The sequence below is a fragment of the Heteronotia binoei genome, chromosome 1 (assembly GCF_032191835.1).
Source record: "Heteronotia binoei isolate CCM8104 ecotype False Entrance Well chromosome 1, APGP_CSIRO_Hbin_v1, whole genome shotgun sequence".
In the NCBI taxonomy this organism is placed as follows: Eukaryota; Metazoa; Chordata; class Lepidosauria; order Squamata; family Gekkonidae; genus Heteronotia; species Heteronotia binoei.
In genome coordinates this window covers 158,003,685-158,024,949 of record NC_083223.1, presented here as the reverse complement: position 1 = coordinate 158,024,949, position 21,265 = coordinate 158,003,685, and the positions used below count along the sequence as shown (strand labels likewise).

Here is a 21,265-nt window from a genome sequence, read left to right as displayed (position 1 = left end):
CCACCCCCCCTAGATGAAGAAGGCGGGGAGGGTTTTAACAGACAAACCAAAAATTCCTTCCCTCTTGCATGAAGTTTAGCTTAACAAAAGGCTAAAACAGACACAATGGATCTGGCCAGTACTCTCTTATCTGACCCTGATAAGTTTTTACAAAGAAAGGTGGAGGAGGAAAATAATGAGCTTTCTGCCTGGGTGGGGCTCAAAATTGTAACTCTTTTCCAGTTTCTTTAACTCAAGCTGAATTTGGCTGAGTTTATTTCAAGAGGGTCTGCATGAGATTTGCCAATCAGTACTACATTAGTTGTTGCTGGAGGTTCTCCTTTCTGTACTTTCAAATTTAAATGACAGACTTGCCCATTTGAGGTTAGCTGTCTTGTGTTGCTGTGACCATTGAGAAGGAGAGGCAACACTTCTTACAAGACAATGAGGCTCTCTCTCTCAAAGACACTGAGTTGCTTGTACCTTAAGGAGACCTGAGATAAACAAAAATTTAATTTCTCAGGGCAATGCATTTAAAATTCTATTCTTTTGCCTTAGTTACTTATCAAATCTTTACTGCTACAGATTTCCATTGAGCAAGAGGGAGAACAATTAGCATTTCTTCCTGATAGCAAGAGTGCTGAGCATTTGCAATACTTTAGCCAGTTCTATTTGGGCCAATCTGCAGGCACTCTGTACAAGCTCAGAGGCTATACCATTTAAAATTCATAGAACTGAGGAAATAAATATTTTCTGACTTTATAAGCGAGAGAGAGAAAGATGAACTTGGGAGTTTCACAGATTTTCTTCCAGCCAATTTGAAAGTTAAAACAGTTTCTTACATTTTGCTCTGAATGCTTTGAATTAACAAAAACTAGTTCAGTCTCTCTTTCTCAGGTACTTGATGCTGGCATTCTTAAAGGGTTAAACTGAAGATATTACATCAAGCTCCCATTACCCTGCAGAGAAAACTAACTCTGCAGGCTGGAACCCTTGCTGGGATTCCAGGAGATCTCCAGGCCTTACCTGGAGAAATGGCCTGGTCTAATTGTAGTCCAAGTCATTGCTTGTATGTTTTCTTATTTAGTCAAGGGAAAAGGCGCCCTTGTTACCTTTAAACCCTACAAAACCAGGTTTCTCTGTATTAAGAGGCATTCAAGCCTAGGAGTTAGATTTTCCTTTGGGTGGGGGGAGGTTCAGAGAAAAAGGAACCTTGGCTGCCCATGTGGGACTACCATTCTCTGAAGTTCCACAGAATTCTGGCTTTCACATTCCCCAAATGGGATGAGCTAAAGACAGTAAATTTCTAGCCAGAAGGGCTGAGACTTGCTCATGTAGGAGTGTCTGGAGCAAGTCCTTGCTAAAATGAATACCTTGTGCCATGATTGTGGAACTCTGCATAGGCTCAGAGACCACATTTCCTTCATGATTCTGGGGTAAGAGAACTGAAATAGGGACTGTTTTCTCATTTTCATGGGGGAAAGAAGTCTGGGGCTGCACAGCTGGGTTTGCCCCGCCATATTTCCTTTTATCCTGCACTTCCAGAATTTCCAATCTCCTCTCTGTGGCCCTGCAAGACTCCAGGACATGTTGCAGGAGACTGGCAGTTTCCTTTTCTTTCCTACTAGCTTCTAACTTTTGCTGAAGTTCCTGGTTTTTCTCAGCAAGCTTTTGGATTTCTAAATCTTTTTCCTGAGTAGGATTTGTAAGTTTCCCTACCCTTTCCTTATTAGGGAAATCTTCCACAGCAGTAGCTTTGGGGAGGCTATCTCCATTTTCTGCAAACCCTGGGGCTTTGGGAACCGTGTGCCCTGGTGGCTTCATGGCATCTGAAAGGGCAGCAAGTAGCACATGTGTGGGCTGCTTATCAAACTGCCTCATGTCTGCTCCAGTGGCTCTAAGCTGGGACCAAGCTGCCATTCTGACTTTGTCTCGAGGAGTCCGCTGAGGCCAGGGTTGCCCAGAGGCTGACTGTGTCTGCCTAGGAGCATAAGCCTGCTTGTGAAGGGGAACCTTTGGGGCAAGCTGGGGATGGCAAGAAGAGCTGGAACCAAAGCCAGTGTTTTGGAACTTCCAGTTCTGGCTTTCTTTTCCATGCCCGTCCTGTTCCTGATTCCAGTAAACAGGGTACTGGCCTTTTCTATTTAATTGTGCTTGAGTGAGCTGTGTTTCTAAAACAGCAGCCTTCTTCTCAGATTCTTGGGCATGCTTTAAAGCATTCTCCAGTCTCCATTTGGCCTCATGGAGAGAGTGGGTTAAATTTTGTTTGTCTATTAGGTACTCATATCTCTCAGCCCTGAACCTTTCTACCTCCTTCTCATAAGTTTTTAACCTAGCTTCTGTCTTTCTAAGCTCAGAGGATACCTGTTTTTGCTGTTCTTCTCTCAATCTTGTCCTTTCTTCCTCATGAGTTTCCAGCATTTGCTTTACTTTGGCCTCATGACTCATGAGAATCTGCTCTTTCTCTGCTGCATAGGCCTGGAGCATGAGTTCCTTCTCTGCCACATGGCTTTGAAACTCCTGCTTCAGCACTGATGCATGGCTTTTAAGAGTTTGTTCTAGTTCTTGTTCCTTTCATTCTAACTGTTGCTCTTGTTTCTTAACTTGTTCCCTAAGCTGTCTGTTCACATTGGAGCTTTCCTGCAAGGCTAGGAACAGACCCCATGATGCGAAAAGATCTCTTTTTCCTGGCTTGATCTTTTTCTGAGCACATTGGTCCTCAAACGTGTCTCGAAAGAATTGGAGGGGGTCAGGGTTCTTAAAAACTCCTGCTTTCCAAGGGTTGTCTCCCTTCTTCACAAGCCACTTCTCTAGCTTGGGAAGCTCCTGTTCTTTCTTGGCCAATGCCATAGCTTACACTTTAGTTCCTCTCAAAGTCCTAACTTTACTTGCAGGGCTGGTTTTCCTGCACTGTTAGGTGCCTAACCACAGGCCACCAAAATTAACTGATGCAGGAGCCTTCCCTGGCACTTTTCCTGCTTATTGGGGAGCAAAGAACTTGCAGGACACCTCTGTGTGCCTCACAAGTAAAGGAGGGAGTTGCAGGACCTTCCTTAGTTCTCTGCAACACTAACAAATGTTTGTGGCATGGGCTTATGGCCTTGCACACATTGTTGAGCTCCTCAGGAGGGGCTTTTCTCTAGCCTCTGCCTCCAAACAAATCAAAAGTTTTAAAAGTCTCAGAGCCTGAGCTTTTCCTCTGTTGGCCCTAAGCAAAAGGGAAATTTTTCGGCTGGGAAGATTGCCTATCTCCTCAGACCCGGGACAAATTTTTTTTTAACCCTAAAGGAGAGCTTCTTGCTCCTTCCAGTAAATTCTCTTAAAGGCACAGCCAAGTGAAAGAACTAGCAGCATATTTCCAGATGCTTCCTGGCTCCTATGTGCTATTTTACACCTGGGCTGGCAACTTTACTTATGTTCCCTTTTTTTGTTTTGCCTACTGCCAATCTCTGATTGTGCTTCGGCTTGGGTTTAGGGGGCAGTGAGCCAATCCTATGATTGCGTCTCGGCCAGAAAAGGGAGCCACGAGCCGACCCAACGATCGCGTCTCGGGCGAAATTTTAGGCAACGAGCCGACCCAACGATCGCGTCTCGGCCAGAAAAGGGAGCCACGAGCCGACCCAACGATCGCGTCTCGGGCGAAAGGGAGCCACGAGCCGACCCAACGGTCGCGTCTTCGGGCAAAAGGGAGCCACGAGCCGACCCAACGATCGCGTCTCGGGCGAAAGGGAGCCACGAGCCGACCCAACGGTCGCGTCTTCGGGCAAAAGGGAGCCACGAGCCGACCCAACGATCGCGTCTCGGGCGAAAGGGAGCCACGAGCCGACCCAACAGTCGCGTCTTCGGGCAAAAGGGAGCCACGAGCCGACCCAACGGTCGCGTCTTCGGGCAAAAGGGAGCCACGAGCCGACCCAACGATCGCGTCTCGGGCAAACAAAATAAAAAGTTGCCCAGCAGTCAGATTGCAGCGGTCCTACGACCCACCTGCCCTCTCGACTGTCGGGTGCCTTAGACTAGCCTTGGCCTAGACTCGTGTAAGGACTTGGGTGTGTGTGTGCAAGTGTCTGAGTGTGTATGTAGTGTGTGTGCACTACGCTCTAAAGAAAAGGGAGAAGGGAAGGGTGCTCTATCCAGATCTTAACAGCTCTGACCTATCCTGACATTCCCTCCCACGATAGACGCGTTTAGAAAGGCCTCGGGACGGCGGCCAGGCTTCACGGGACTTCCCCCTTGCGTTCTATCGGGCTCAGTCCTCTTTCGAGGGGTCTGGCCTCCTAGGGGCGGCTGAGAAGTCCAACGCTGAATGATAGAAATGGGAGTAGCCCAACCCACAATTATATAGAGATGCTCGCTAGAGCCGTTCACACAGAACTCATTCACTCAATCACTCACACAATAGCCTCGCTAGCAAGACTTTCTGAACGGTGCAACCTTACGTCTGTCTGTATGAAGACACGCGTGTGTTCACACAAACAGGATAATGCCAACGCTTTCTCCACCAATTTCTGTTAGGGAAACTGCTCTCAAAATGAGATTGGGGAATTAGATTGAGAGACAGCTGGCCCTAAAAAGGAATCTTTGTTATCAATTGTATACCAGGCTCAACCGTTCAGATAGTCAATGCTCAATAAGAGACTCTAATTTAGTAAAAATCAATTGTAATTTATTTAGAATAATATTTCTTTCATACAAGGTAAAAATACAAAACACTCACACATTCACACAGGTCTAGGAAATATAGATAGATCAATAGGGGAACATATATGGATAAACAGACAGGGTAATATTTACCATCGTAGTCTTCCAGGAAGGTTTCCAATGGCGACTTAAGAGGACAGGGGAAATGGACCCAACACTGTGGCCAGAATTGGGGATGGATCTAGACAGCAGGTAATAGGGGTTGCTGAATAGAAAGCACACATGAGTGGAGTTGGGTCAGAGGTTAAATAGACTCTCTTAGACCCCTCAGGTGCTGGGAGGTCCAAGGGAGGAGAGATGGGAGGTTCAAGAAGGCTGGACATTCCTTACTGACACCTAATTGGATGCCTGCTTTGGCCAATGAACTTCACCTTAGTCCAGTGAACCTGGAAATTTCCAAGCTGCAATGTTGCCTGGGTTGGCCCCAGGGTACTTAGACTGGAGTAAGAATGGGAATGGCTGGATACTTAAGTTTAAATGGGATTAACTAGGAGGGTGACAATAGGTAATCAAATGCTGGCCTAGGTACCACCCGGGTTAGACAAAAGACTTGATGAAGACAGGAGATGTCCTTCCTCTTTCTCATCTTCTGCTGGGCAAGGTTTATTGTTCTGGTATTGCTGAGCAATTAGGATCAACAGTTGAGCTATTAATCCATTCTTAAAACAGATGGGTTGCTTGCAGGCTCAGGGTGTGTACGTGTGACTTTCCCACTAAGAAGGAATGAGTTCAGCCTGGCAGGGTAAGCTTGGGTCAGGAAAGCAAGCTGGATTCTGCTGTTGTTAGCTCTAGGTCCATGGAGCCAGGCTGGAAACATGGTGGCTTCTTCCACTGCAGTGGCCAAGACTGGGCACACAAGGAGCAGCTGGAGCATGTCTTCAGAGACGTAGAATGCAAAGCTGAGGCTTAAGCCTTATAAAGTGTAAGCAAAGTCCACTTCTTAGAGCAGATGTGTGAGAGTCAAATCTCCAGGCACCCTGGCAACCATGCTGGTGATCATGATGTTCACATGTATGAAAAGTAGGGGGCTTTTCCTCACAATCTCATTGCTCAGTGGGCCACCATTTTGTGTAATAGCAACTTTAGAAGAAAAGTGGTAAGCCTGTGCTAAAACGTATCCTTGTTTAATCCTATTGCCTTCTCTTTTTTTGTATTACAAAAATACATTGCAGCATAACTAAAACAAAGTTTTGTGCTTGAAGCAGTTCTTTAGTACTGATCTGAAGTTCCAAATTTATAACCTATTGTAAAAATAATAAGCTTTTTGTCAAAGATATTTGATGATTACACTAGTACCACAGATTCTTTTGACTAATAGGACTGTGTATGGGAAGGCTGACAGAAGAAGGGTTTTTTTTAATACAAACCTTTAATTCAAGATATTTAAACAAAAGTGGGATTGGGTGGAAGGTTATGCACAATTTTTCCCTATTTTTCAGGCTATTTTATTGTAGCCTAATAGTTTTGTCTAACCTGTTAATATCATCTTTCCTTTTCTAAAAGGAGAATAAGAAACGCAAGAATACAGAAGAGGATGTTGTCATAGAAATTCAGAACTCTGTTGGAAGAGCACCTTTGAAAAAAATGAAGAATGCTAAAAACAAAATACTCTATCCATCAAAGGCAATATTAGCTAGCAGGTAAATTAGAAGGCCAAGTCTTATCAGTTTAAAGCTGGGCAGGGGGGAAAGTATTTTGTCTTTAAGAACATAGTACTCATCTTTTCAGAAGATCGTTTAACTGATTTTATTAGTTGGTTGTGTTATCTTCATTAAGCTTTAAGGTCAGAATAATCTCCAGACTTAAGTATCAATGTCTCATGGCATTTAAAGGCACTTTTCTCTATTATACTTGACTTCTGTTGGCTGTTGTAGATTTTCTGGGCTGTGTGGTCGTGGTCTTGGCATTGTGAGACCTGAGGTTTCGCCAGCAACTGTGACTGGCATCCTGAGAGGTGTAACCCAGAAAACTGGAGTTCTCGCTGGGTCAGATTAGAGATGTAAAATTTCTGGAAATTTTCCGGTATTTTTCCCCCCAGGAAAAAATGGAAATTTTTGGAAAAATTGAAAAAAGATGCTACATTAGTGCTTCTTTTTTTTCCAGATTGAAAGTCATTCTGTTACTTTAGGAGCATAAAATATGATTATGGACAATTTTATTTGATATGAAATTATCACAACTAGCATATTAAAAATATAGTGTATCCAAACAATTATTACAAATAGAATTTACTTTTAAAATAATATTTATTTGTAATTGTAACAAATGGAACAACAATCTCCTGCACTGTTTACTAGTTTATGTGAAACAGACAAAAAAACCTCCACAAAACAATTTTTAAAAATCCAGAAGTAGCAATTATTCATATTTCCTCTCTGCAGTATTAAATAAAAATAAAAAACTCATTCTCATAAAAAGAATTGAAGAGGAGGGAAGTGTATAGAAGGGAGTGTAGGACTAAGTTTCAATGAATGGGCATGACATAGGACTTGCTTGTCCTGAGTGCATAGAAATTAGAACAATCTGATACCGTACATATTTTTTTAGAAATGATTTGGAAAATATCTGAACACCTTGACTTAAAATATTTTATTCATCATGTTAAAATAAAACGCTCCATGATCATTTTTTCCCTTTCCTTTTCTTTTTTTCAATTTTCCAGTTTTTCTACAAATTTTTCCATTTTTTTTTCCGAGCCACATCTCTAGGTCAGATTGAGAAGTAGTTGGTAGGCATGTAATTTATATCTATTCAGGCAGGTGGGATAGGGCTGAGTCATTATCTTGTGAGAGCTTCCTGGGCTGTGACAATGCTAATGGAGGAGTTTACCTGAGGGGGGTTTTTTGTATATGGATTGGGTACAAAAGAATTCCCTCAGGTAAGCTCCTCCATTAGGATGTCACAGCCCAGGAAGCTCTCACAAGATAATGACTCAGCCCTACCCCACCTGCCTGAGTAAATATAAATTACCTGCCTACCAACTTCTTCTCAATTTGACCCAGAGAGAACTCCAGTTTTCTGGGTTACACCTCTGAGGATGCCAGTCACAGTTGCTGGCAAAATGTCAGGCCTCACAATGCCAAGACCATGGCCACACAGCCCAGATAATCTACAACAGCCAATGGACTCTGGCCGTAAAAGCCTTTGACAACATATACTTGACTTCCTTTATGATTATTGTCATTGCTGTAAAACAATATATGCTCCTTTGAAGTTCATCATCCAATAAGTAAGCCATAGTAAAGGACATGGGTGTCTACAAACTCACCTTTTATTTGAACGTTCTGGCTACAGGGTTAGTCTTAGTTAATGTTGCTAACTCTTGATAGCTCTTCTGTAAGAGCTCCCAGTGTCCTTGTGAGAGCCAGTTTGGTGTAGTGGTTAAGTGCGCAGATTCTTATCTGGGGAAACCGGGCTTGATTCCCCACTCCTCCACTTGCACCTGCTGAGATGGCCTTGGGTCAGCCATAGCTTTCATAGAAGCTATCCTTGAAAGGGCAGCTGCTGTAAAAGTGCTCTCAGCCCCACCAACTCACAGGGTGTTTGTTGTTGGGGGGGAAGGTACAGGAGATTGTGATCATATGAACATATGAAGCTGCCTTATACTGAATCAGACCTTTGGTCCATCAAAGTCAGTATTGTCTTCTCAGACTGGCAGCGGCTCTCCAGGGTCTCAAGCTGAGGTTTTTCACACCTATTTGCCTGGACCCTTTTTTGGAGATGCCAGGGATTGAACCTGGGACCTTCTGCTTCCCAAGCAGATGCTCTACCACTGAGCCACCGTCCCTCCCCACTCTGAGATTCAGAGTGTAGGGTGGGATATAAATCCAAAATCGTCTTCTTGTGGTCTGCTAATCTGTTTTCCTCTTCCACCTGAGGTATCAAGAGTCCGGGTGAGAGAATAGGCTAAATGTAGCTTCTTTTGTATGGGTCACTGTTCTGAGTATTGCTTTGCTACCATGGAACTGTTGGTGTGTATTGGTTAGTCTATCAGAGTAGAACTGGGGAATCTAGATTTCAAATCCTCCTTTGGCCAAGGAGTCCATTGGATGACATTGGCCAGTCATTCTTTTTGTGACTTGACATTCCTCATAGCATTGCAACAGTAAAAATGGAGGAAGCAATGTATTTCATCCTCAGCTCCTTGGATTTGGGGGGGGGGGGGGGAGATAAAAGTCTAATAAAATAAATCAACACATGATGGATGTACTTGTCTCTTAGATACAGTTGACGTGGTTCATTGCTGAGGAGTTGATATATGAACTAATGTGCATGAGCTCTGATGTGGGTAATTTTCCCCCAAAACGTCTGGCCTCAATAAAAGGTTATTTAAAATGTATTTAATAATGTATCTACTTAATGAGAACTCTCAAGTGGCTTACATCATTCTCCTCTGCTCCATTTTATCACAACAACCCTGTGTGATAGGGTAGACTGAAAGAGAGTGACTGGCCAGTTCACTCAGCGAGTTTCCCTGGTACAAGTGGGGATTCAAACTTGGTGATTCTCAGAGATACTAATTTGATCCTCTTAACCCACTGCACTACACTGGAATCTGTTGCTTCATGAAATGCCAGTGGTACACAAATATACTCACTATGGCAAGGCCTCTTCCTATATTTAGAAAGAATGAGGGAAGAGAATAATTGTCCTTGGCTTATGTAGTCCCTGAGAAGTGCTAAATGCTCCGGCTGGTATACTTCTGTTCTCAAAAGTACTAGGGGAAAAAGGAGGTAGATGAGTGCTTCATGCCTGTCCAGCCTTACCTGATTAGCAGGACCTTGCAGGGTTCTAAACCAGTGTATGGGAATCTAATTTAATGTAATCACTCATTAAGAGTTTAATGTATGAACTGGCCGTAAAAGCCTTCAACAACATATACGTGACTTCATTTATGATTATTGTCATTGTTCATGCATCTTTTTGCAAAGGTATTCTGGCTGTGCTTTAGCATATGCGTCACTCATTGCATGTGTTTAATGTAACTGTCACCACTAGTTTCTCCAGCCATGGATCTTTTATTATTTTGGGGAGTAGATTAAAAATACAGATTTTTCAGGGAGTATAAAGAATGGATGTTAAAAGCTTGGCTTCAATTTCTCACTGCTTGTCAAGGGAGTATGCTTTGGAACAAACAGATGAAGACGAGATGAAAAGAGAGAAACAAATCAAACAAAAGTTGACTTCTCAGCATCTCTCAGCTTCAGACGCTGATGCTGGAATTAAACAGAAGAAAATGCAAATCAATGTGGCTAAGGAAATGCTGAAGAATAAGAGGACTGTCTTTGTGGGAAATTTACCTATTAGTTGTACAACACAGGTAAGTGAATAATGCTGGGAAGCAAAAATCAGGCATCACTTTTAGTATTTAAGGGAATAATCAGTGATCCCTGATCCAGCAGGACTCTTCTTATGTTCTTACGTTTTCACAAGTAGGTCATGTCTTGGATCAATCAGAACACCTCCATGGATGGAAGGATTTTCATTTCTAGACTGCAGCTCGCTTGTGTCTTTCCTCCTGCTGCAAACAAAAATCCCCCTCCCCTTCACTGGTGCTTTTGCAAGGCCGGATTAACAATATAGAAAATTAGGCACATGCCTGCAGGCCCCACGTCTTCAGGGGCCCCGGGGCAGCTCCCCCCCCCTAGTTTTCATGGTCAGCATGTTCCTCGTGCACCCCTCGTCATCCTTGCACCCCTTCACTTCAGCTGCCACACTTGCCCTTGCCACCCCCCACCTCTCCGCCTTCCAGTAGTGCTGCGGGGACTGGTGGGGGCAGGAAAAGCGTGTCAGCCACCCTCCCTTGCAGCTGGACCTGACATGGTGGCCCTTGGGGCTGCAGTTGCCAGCCACTTGCTCTGCTGGCTTCCGTAGAGCAGCTGCAGCCTGCAGGAGTGGCTAGCAAAGTGGCAACAGAGAGCAGACAAACCCAGCCAAAAGCAGAGCTACTTCCTCAACTCCTCCTGCATTGGCTCTGGGGACTTAGCAGCAGCAGGTTCCGGGGCTGGTCTTTGCCAGCAGCAGCAGCACACAACTCTGCCCCCCCCTCCCACTTTTCCTTTCCTCGTGTGTGTGAAGCAGGCAGGAAAGAGGGTGGACAGGAGAGAGAGAGAGCGCGCATTGCCCAAGCTAAAGGGCCTCATATAATAAGCTGCAGCAAGTTGTGGGGGGAAGATATCAGCAGACAAAGGTAACTGCATTTTGACGGAGAGGAGGTTTGGTATAGCTTGGTCTGTTCCCCAGCCTAGACCTATGGCAAGGGAGGGTGAGCAGTGTGGGCTGTAGTGACTTCTTGGCCCGATACAGGGGAGCTTGTGCTTTGTTGAGAAGGAAGGAGCTGCGGATTTCTCCAAGAGGCTGCTGGGCAGAAGAACTTATTATAAGGGCAGCCCCTGCTGCAAAAACTTAAGTGATTGGCATGCACAAGAAAGCTAATATTCTGAATAAAACTTCGTTGATCTCAAGGGTGTTACTGGACTCCTACGTTGTTCTGAGTGATTGGCTGTTGTAGGGCTTGGAGCCTAGTTGTTTACTGTTGCCCTCCACATGCTCTCTGCCTTCTACTCGGAAGTCACTGGATTGGCTCAAGCAGATCGAGGTTCACTCGCACTGCAGTCATCTTGACAAATAAGCGGTCTCCTTCCCTTACTCTCACCTCCTTGCACCTCCCTCCTGATGGTGCTGCCGCCCGCTGGCCACCCCCAACTCCCACCCACACACACACACATGCCGATAGCGTGTGCTGTCTGGCTCTGCTTGAACCATCAGCTGATTTTTCCATTGTTTTGTATTGACTTTTTAAAACTACCTGCCTCCAGCGTAGCACATTGGTTGGCTCATGGCTCTGGTTGGCTGCAACTGCACAGCATTTATAGTCGTCCTATTAGTTCTCATCCTCCCTTTCCCCCTCCCCTCCCATTTCCAGCAACTGTGTACCGTTTGCTTTGCTATACATCTGCTGTTTTTGTTCTGCTAAGCTTTCCACCCTTGACATTCTCTACTCCGCGGTTCATCCAACATTGTCACCATGCTGGCTTCTTATATTTTGCTGAACTCTATTGCCTCGCTGATTTGAGATCAGATTTGTATTAACCAGTTTTTAAAAAGTGTATTACGCACTTTAAAAATAAGGCAGCATGGTTCTTTCATGACATCTGTTTTAGCCAGCTGAGCAGAATCCACACAAGACAGGTGAAACTGATGCCCTGGAAAGGATTGATTTACTTATACTTTATAACAGGGGTGGCCAAACTGTGGCTTGGGAGCCACGTGTGGCTCTTTCACACATATTGCGTAGCTGGCAAAGCCCCCACTGCCCCATCAGCCAGCTTGAAGAAGCCATTTCTCTCTTTAAATCACTCCCCCAAGCCAGCCAGTGGCTTGGAGGATGTACTTAAAGTTGCTTTCTTTCCACCTCCCTCCCTCCATCTTCCTGCCTGCTCTCAAACATCTGATATTTATTCTATGTGGCTCTTATGTTAAGCAAGTTTGGCCGTCCTTGCTTGATACTCATTAGTAAACTATGTTAAGAGGCTAGGAGTCACGGTTAGCATTGTGATGCTGAATATCTGAAAAACATCAGTCTCTGTGAACCCATATGCCATCAGTGTGCTTCTAAGATCAATATTGGTTAGTGTTGCCTTCCCTGAGAGTAACACAGCTGGCAACCAATTCTGCACCATCCTCATTATGATAGTCCTCTCAGCCACCTCTTCTCCAGGCTAAGCATCCCCAGCTCCTTCAACCTTTCCTCATAGGACTTGGTCTCCAGACCCTTCACCATATAATAATAATAATAATAATAATAAAAATAAAAATTTTTTATTTATATCCCGCCCTCCCCGCCGGAGCAGGCTCAGGGCGGCTAACAACATCCATAGGTATACAATACAATAAATATACAGACTTTAAAATTAACATTATTTAAAAGCAATTCAGTTCAATTCATGTAAAAACAATTCAGTAAGCAAAATCATGTTGGTGGGTCCCTTTATTTAACAATCATAACTCAGCAGTCCGTAAAAGCCAGCTTAAAAAGGGTGGTCTTGCAGGCCCTGCGGAACTGGTCAAGGCTCCACAGGGCCCGCACCTCCTCTGGGAGCTGGTTCCATAGGCATGGGGCCGCGATGGAAAAGGCCCGTGCACGAGTGTTCTGAAGTTTAGCCTCTTTTGGCCCAGGGATGGTCAGCTTGTTTTTCCCTGCTGACCTCAGTGCTCTCTGGGGCTCATATGGGGAAAGACGGTCCCTCAGGTAGGCTGGTCCTCGGCCATATAGGGCTTTAAAGGTAATGACCAGCACTTTGTAGCGAACCTGATACATAACCGGCAGCCAGTGCAGTCCGCGTAGCCCCAGCTGTATATGCTCCCACTTCGGGAGTCCTAACAACAGCCTAGCCGCCACGTTCTGCACTAGCTGCAGCCTCCGGGTTCGGCACAAAGGCAGCCCCATGTAGGGGGCATTACAGTAGTTCAGTCTTGAGGTGACCGTCGCATGGATCACTTCTTCTTCATTGCCCTCCTCTGGACCCGTTCCAGCTTATCTATATCCTTGTTAAAATGTAGTGCCCAAAAATGAACACAATACTCCAGGTGAGGTCTTATTAGAGCAGAGTAAAGTGATACCTTCACTTCACATGATCTGGACACTATACTTCTGTTAATAATAATAATAATAATAATAAATTTTATTTGTACCCCGCCCTCCCCTGCCGAAGCAGGCTCAGGGCGGCTAACAGGCCCAATATTGCCCAATATTGCATTTGCCTTTTTAGCCACCGGTGCCTGCAGGCTGCAGCGGGGGCCATGGACAGTGGGGTGGGTGCTCCAACTCTTGAGATAATTTGTGAGGGGGCCCCCAAGATTTCAGCTGCCTAGGGGCCTCCACAGAGTTTAATCCGGCACTGTGCTTTTGGGAAACAGGCCACTCTAGGAACTGCATTTGAGGCATATTCTAAGGTGGAGAGGGAAGTTGTAATGTTTCATCCTGTTGATAGAAATCCTTCTGTCTGCATAAATTTTCTCATGGGGGGTTCTTGTATTTGGTTATAATAAGAATGGAATTAAAATCAGATAGTACGCTGAAGATGTCCTCACTCTGTGTGTGTGGTGGGGAGGGAATAGTTGTTGCTGCTATTTGTACTGACCAAGTGAATTGAATGGTTTGAATTTAGATGCTGAAGGCATTTTTCAAAGAATATGGACAGATTGAATCAGTGCGCTTCCGCTGTTTGGTATGTACATGATATAACTGTTACTGTTTATTTTATATGGCTGCATGAGTGTTCATGCAGAGAGAGCCTGCAGTCTTTAGACCAGGGATCTCCAACATGACTCTGCAGGCACATTCCCCAAGTGCTTCAAAAAAGTAGGCAGGGTCATTGTGAAGGCAGAACCACAGTGACTATCTGCCTTCATACAGATAAAAGGGCTTTTCATGTAGATCTTCCCCACTGCTTACTGAAGAATAATTCATGATCCTGTAAACAGGACCTTTTAGTTCAGCTGTGAAGTGGTGGGGTGTAGGGAGCAGTAGAGCAGGAGAGTCAGTTTGGTGTAGTGGTTAAGTGTGCGGACTCTTATCTGGGAGAACCGGGTTTGATTCCCCACTCCTCCACTTGCACCTGCTGGAATGGCCTTGCGTCAGCCATAGCTCTGGCAGAGGTTGTCCTTGAAAGGGCAGCTGCTGTGAGAGCCCTCTCCAGCCCCACCCACCTCACAGGGTGTCTGTTGTGGGGGAGGAAGGAGGAAGGTAAAGGAGATTGTGAGCCGCTCTGAGACTCTTCGGAGTGGAGGGCGGGATAGAAATCCAATATCTTCATCTTCTTCATCTTCTTTTCCCCTTCTGTGTGTGTTATATTTTCTTTTCCTCTATTGAGCATTTTCTGAGGACATGTTACAACTCTGCCCCCCCCCCCCCAGTTTCATTTGTGTGTGTTTATATTCCCCATCTCTCTTCCTCTTCTCTGTGTATTTGGCTCCACCTCCTGTGGCAGCCATTTTTTAGTCACGAATTCCACTGCCTCAAAATTCCAAAAGTTGGGGAACCCTGCTTGGGATAATAATGGAACTGCACAACATGCAGGAGAATAACATTTCCTTAGCTCTTACCTATGTGCAGTAAGTTTTGTAAACTACTTCTACACATAATTAAGGCTTGACGTGTTCCATCACTGCAAGGCACATTCCCTTGACCCTATAGTCTCTTGCATCCAGGCATTATGCTGTCTTTTAGGTATGCATAGTGGTAGGATGGAACCCATGGTCTTCATAAAATTGAACTGCCCAAACAAGGGTTAGTTGATCATGGCAGTTTCTCAGGAAGGGGTGGAAAATTAGCTTAGAACTGGGTATGCTAAATAGTAGCATCAATTGTGGTAAATATTCAAGTATGCTAATAAAAGTTACTGGAAAGTATTCTGTTATGAACATAATTAGAGCTCTTCTGGATCAGACCAATGGTCCATTTGCTCAAGCGTCCTGTTACTTCAGAAGGCCCATAAGTATGGCACAGATGCCAAAGCCTTTCCCTGTTCTTGTCCCTGCCCCAACCACTGATATTGTGAGGTTTGCTGCCTCAGGAGATGGAACAGTTAGCCACTGACAAACCTGACCTGCATGACACTTGCCATATCATGCGATGGTGGATTCACAAGTTCAATTATGTATTGTGTATACTTCCTGTTGTCTGTTCTGAATGTATTTCCTGTCAGCTTTATTGGTTGCCCCAGAGTTTTAGTGTTAAGGGAAAGGGAAGGGAAAAAAGGAACAAGTCTTTCTCACCACCTCTTTTTGTTTCCAGCAGCCATTTGGAAATTGCTAGATTGGGGATTCCATCTGCTCTCTCATGTGTGAGCAGCAACTCTTTTATTACACCGTCATTACAGTGTAATTTTAAATGATTTTAAATGAAACATGTCTGATAAGTAGAAGTGGTGGTGTGACAATTAGTACAAGTTTGGGAGCCTTGGATAATTCTGCCAGCTGCCGAATACATTTTAACATGTAAGACTTTGGGTTCAGTGGTGCTGTTGTGCCTCTGCAAAGTTTCTAAAATAGGTTTAGCTGTGGTATTTTAAATATGCATACTCCAAAAAACTCCACAAGTATTTATCCACAAGTTTACTTAATCAAATGAATTGGTCCTAATACTCTATGAACCTACCAGCTACAATTTGTCTGCTTGCCTAGGACTGATGAACATGCCTCCATTGAACCACTGCTGATAATTTTCCCCTGTCTTTTTTCTTCTTCCTTATTTATTATCAATTTACTAACTGTTCCACCTTGAAAGGGTCAAAAAGGCAGGATGGGCAGTATCACATTCATGAAGCAAATGGAAGGGAGGATGGAGAACAAGGACTTGGATAAATATGACAGCAGGAGAAAAGCAGGCAAAATCATGATATAAATATTTCCAGTAATAAGTAAATAAAGACCTAGCCGTGGACCCTACAAGTTCTGGCCTGGCTTACTAGTCAAGGCATGATCTGTGGTTGCTGCTGGCCTCTCTCCTCCAAATGTTCTGTACTTGCTAGAGAACTTGAGTAGGGATAAGATGTCATATGCAGTGGAACATAGAAGACATGGGGTGTTTTTCTGCTGCAGTCATTACTTCCCTATTTGTTTTTCCTCCCAAAGCTATATAGTATTGTCATGGTTTCCACACAGTTTTGTGGCAAAAATGTGTAGTTGTTGTAGTCCAATTGCAACGGTTTGGCCTTGATACAGTACTCCATGGAAATCTTTCATGAGCTTTGGCAGACTTTTCCCCAGACATAAATTAAAAGAGTCCATATTATGATGACTGCTTTGGTTTTGTGATGAAGTTTCTCCTCTCTCTAAATGTCAAGGTATTCTACCCCATCCACATCTAAAAATTATACCAGAATGTTTGTGTGATTTAAAATATTTGTATTCTGCTTTTCTGAAAAAATAATCATTCAAAGTGGCTTCTATACATACTCCTAGTACAGCAAACTAGCAAAGAGCTTATTACCACTGCATCAAGAACAGATAGAATGACAGAAAAAACTATTATCAGAGCCAACAAACAGCTGAGACTGGGGGTGCTGTCAAGAGAGCCCAGGTTTGGACAAAACCAGTCCTCACCTTCCTAGCTTTGGAATTACCAACAGCCTCTGCCGCAATGAGCATAATGTTATCAGGTAGTCATAATGTGACATCTTGAAGCTCAAGAATACCCACTAACACCTTTGTTTTTCTTTAAGATTCCAGCAGAAGATACATTGTCCAAAAAACTGGCAGCCATAAAGTAGGTCTTTCAAGTTCTGTCTCTCATTTTTCAATATTAGCAAAATAACAGGTTTATAATATGCAGCCCCCAAAAAGCTTGTTTGACCAATTAAAGCAATGCTCATGGTAAAGATCAAGTGACCTCTCATTTATTCTAAACCTTGCTTTACAAGTTACTTTACAATTCTTTGGGTCAATATAATATACAGAGGTAAGTAATTTATTTATAACACTTGAAGAACAACAAATGAGTTCTGACTTCCTGCCTTGAAAGGGTTTATAGTACTTCCTGGCTGCTTTGGTTTTGTGATGAAGTTTCTCCTCTCTCTAGATGTCAAGGAATTACAAAACCTCCCTTCTCTCCTCCAAGATATTGCACAGTTACCTGTGGCGCAGAGTGATAAAGCTGCAGTACTGCAGTCGGAGCCCTCTGCTCACGACCTGAGTTCGATCCCAGCAGAAGCTGGTTCAAGTAGCCAGCTCCAGGTTAACTCAGCCTTCCACCCTTCCGAGGTGGGTAAAATGAGTACCCAGCTCTTGCTGGGGGGAAAGTGTAGATCGGGGTGGCCAGCGGTAGCTCTCCAGATGTTTTTTGCCTACAACTCCCATCAGCCCCAGCCAGCATTGCCAATGGCTGGGGCTGATGGGAGTTGTAGGCAAAAAACATCTGGAGAGCTACTGTTGGCCACCCCTGGTGTAGATGACTGGGGAAGGCAATAGCAAACCACCCCGTAAAAAGTCTGCCATGAAAACGTTGTGAAAGCAACATCAAAACAGCTGATGGTTGCACCTTTACCTTTTTTATCCACCTAATAAGCTGTCCCATTCTCATTGTCTGATTTTTTTGTGGCAAACAGGGACTCTTTTTGGATCATGTACCAGAAGCAGGAGTCTCTCCTTTTTGGTACAACACAGTTGTGCAGGGGCTGAGTCTGATGTGGAAACAGCTGAGGATATTGATCCTGTGTGATCTGAGGTGGGCTTGATTAGAAAACTGTAGGACTGAGCTAGTTGAAAACAAAAGTACAGTTCTTGGTATGCCTTCCAGGAAGCATTTTTTTAAAATTAGATTTTTGTTTATTCCACGCTCCCCCAAAAAAGTTTAGGGCGGATATATGGCCCTTGGGAAATACTGTGGCTCAGTGGTGGAGCATCTCCATTACACTGAATTAGTCCCAGGTTTAGTCCTCGGCACTTTCAGTTAGAAGTCTCCACATGAAAAATCCTGAGAGTAGCTGCCAGTCAGAGTAAATACTGATCCTGTTTGGCCAGGGGTCTTATTATAAGGCAGCTTCATGTAACTGTGTCACACCACAACAGTACTGTGTGCTGGGTAAGGCTGAAAGGTAGTGACTGCTACACAAGCTAGAGGGAAGTGTGGTTTCCCTTGTTCTAGTCTAGCCATTATACAAAACACCCCATTTAATTGATAGAATTTATGGCCAATGGCCAACTTATGGCCAATGTTGAAGAATATATGAATTCTGTAGCCTTTTGTGTCTTGCTTACAAAAGTGTAAATGTAAGTCTTAATTTTCAATTAAAAACAAATTACTGTATTTTTTTAGACGAAAGGTGCATCCTGATAGGAAGTACATCAATGCTTATGTTGTCTTCAAGGAAGAATGTGCAGCTGTTAATGCATTAAGACGGTAATCTTTAAAAATATTTAAAAATTAATTTCATAAAATCTAGTGCAACAGAATACAATTGATAAGCATATTATACATATCTTAAAAATTGAAAGCATATCTTAAAAATTTCTGACATATTTCAGTGCATAGAACTATACATAACAGCAATTGATTATTTCTGATAATGTTTTACCTCTTGTGGCTGCAATAGTAATGGAACTGAATTTGCTAATGGATTCCACATCAGAGTTGACCTTGCTTCTGAATCCACATCTGTAAGTAGCTGAAACATTGTAGGGAGATTTTTTTTTTTTTGGCAGCTGCTGCTTTAGGTCTCTGACACAATTCTTCTTGTTTGCTTGTTTTGTAGCATGACAATAAGAGGTCTATATTTGTGGGAAATCTCCCCTATGGTAAGTAAAAGGCAGATATTCAACTGTCATGTAACTGTAGACTAAATGATCATAAAAAATATTATTCCACAAGGTCATATGAAATTCAGTTTCATTCATGGTTTTTTGTAGACATGTATTGTGATAATTTACCAAGGAAGTACTAGCCACTGGCCTGATCCAACATGGCTTCTCTTTTCTTGCATTTTTATTAAATATATACCCTTACAAAAGTGAAGTAGCCATTTCAAGTAGAAATTTCTTCCATTTAAGTTGCAAGTGAACATTTTCAGTATTTTGATCATACATCTAAAAGAATTTCATTTTTGCTCCTGCACACTTTTCCAACTGTTTGCTTACAGACGTTGATGATGATACGGTGAGGCACCATTTCTCTGAGTGTGGAACGGTAAAGGGTGTGCGCATTGTAAGAGACCGGAACACTGGCATTGGCAAAGGATTTGGTTATGTTCTGTTTGAGGTAGGTTAACTTCCATTGCTTAGCTGTGATAAAAGATTTAATATTCGGTATGTAACATATAAAATGTGGAGATGTCTTTGCTTTCCAGTTCATATACTACAATCATAACAGAGAGAGCTCCTCATAGATACCCAAAAGACTAGTTTGCTTTATTTCAATATACTGAGTATCAAAGACTACTTTGCAGAAGTAACTGAATATCCTTAATAACAGGAGTTGCATCATAACGCACTATACTAAAACAACTTTGAACATAGCACCCTATTTTAGAAATTACTTTAGTATGGAGAGTTTGTATGCATGATAGATATTTACTGCAGCAGATCTTTCTTGATAATTTTTTGACTTGTTCTGGAGCAAGGTACCTGCTGTTTAGCCAACTGCAGTCATGTTAAACTCCGTGCAGTTGGAATGATGCAGCTGTTAAAAATTAATAAAAACTGCACCCATCTCTTCCAGCAACATTGATATCTCATCCAGATTCACAGGGCTTTTTAAAAGAAGAGGCCCAGCAGGAACTCATTTGCATATTAGGCCACACCCTCGGTGTCATCAGAAGCGGGCCTACATTTTTAATTCTTTTTTTAAAAATTCAGTTCAAAAACTTACAAACATGAAATATAAACTACTATTACAAACCTTACTTGGAACTTATCACTGTCCTTAGTTGACACCACCCCGTTAAAACGTGCATTTTCCTACCACTGTTTCATTTAGAAGTTATCATTCCATTTACCAATTTGTTCTGAATCTTCAGAATGGGAACACTACCACTCTAAGTATGCTGGCAATATACATTTCGCCTGCATTAAAAATGGATTTTTTAAAACAAGACTTTACTCAATAAAATTACAAGCTGAAAGTTACTCCAGAATCTGTGGTATTGTTCACACACTGTGTAAAAAGAGAGAGAGACAGAAAGAAAGAAAAACAGAAAGGAGAAAGAGAAAGGAAGAAGGAGGGAGGGAGGGAAGGAAAGAAAATAAATGGAAAGAAAAGGGAAGAAAGAAATTAAAAGAAACAAGGGCGGAAACAAATAGAAGGAAGGAGGGAGAAGAAAGAAATGGAAAGAAGGGGGGAAGAAATGGAAAGAAAGGTCTTACCATCACCACATGCTGTTGCACAGCTTAGCCCTGGGAAGCTGCTGGGTAGTACAGGCTGGGGCCCCCAAGTGTGGCAAATGACCCAGGTGCCAAAAGGCTGCTGCGTGATCATGGCTCAGCCCCACCCCCACCCCCGAGCTCAGTCAGTGACTTGGACACTGAGAGGCTGCTGCACCCCCCGCATGTGGCCTGCCATCTGAGTGCTGGGAGGAGCCAGACTACTGCCAAAGCCAGTCGGAATGCTGCTGAAGCTAGCCAGAACAGCGTTGTGGTGCATTCCATCTCAAAAAAAGCCCTGCAGACAGGGCCGGCTCCTCCGCTAGGCAAACTAGGCTGTTGCCTAGGGTGCCGGCAGGGCGGGGGTTGCAAATTTGGCCTTCCCCCCCTCCTAGGTAAATGCCTCGTTTGCCCACTCCCCAGCATCCTCCCTCCTCCATTCCCCACCCAGCGTCAATTTCAATGCCGGGATGGGCTCTAGCGCCACGTTCCCGGCTATCCAAAGCCCCCCCCAAACTGATCAGCTGATCCAATCAGCGGGTAAAACTGTGCCGCTGCACTCCGTGTCTGTCAGGACCTGCTGCCGCTGACTTCTCTCCCGTCTGGGAAGTGGAGTGGGGAGGAGTCAGTGGCAGCAGGGCCGCCCTTACAGGATGCTGGTCCTGACAGACATGGAGCACAGCGGCACAGTTTTACCCACCAATTGGATCACCTAAACAGTGGGGGGGGG

The 21,265-nt window shown here is 43.8% G+C and overlaps 1 protein-coding gene across 1 annotated transcript in view; it reads left to right on the top strand.

Moving 5' to 3' along the window:
• Positions 1-21,265, top strand: part of RBM34 (RNA binding motif protein 34) — a 42,483-nt gene that overhangs the window by 17,658 nt on the left and 3,560 nt on the right. Inside the window, exons 3-10 of the mRNA XM_060243083.1 lie at positions 6,181-6,317; positions 9,793-9,997; positions 13,848-13,907; positions 16,905-16,948; positions 18,497-18,580; positions 18,774-18,837; positions 18,933-18,975; positions 19,317-19,435. Of these exons, the coding sequence (XP_060099066.1) occupies positions 6,181-6,317; positions 9,793-9,997; positions 13,848-13,907; positions 16,905-16,948; positions 18,497-18,580; positions 18,774-18,837; positions 18,933-18,975; positions 19,317-19,435 (756 nt within the window). The remainder of the gene's footprint in view (positions 1-6,180; positions 6,318-9,792; positions 9,998-13,847; positions 13,908-16,904; positions 16,949-18,496; positions 18,581-18,773; positions 18,838-18,932; positions 18,976-19,316; positions 19,436-21,265) is intronic.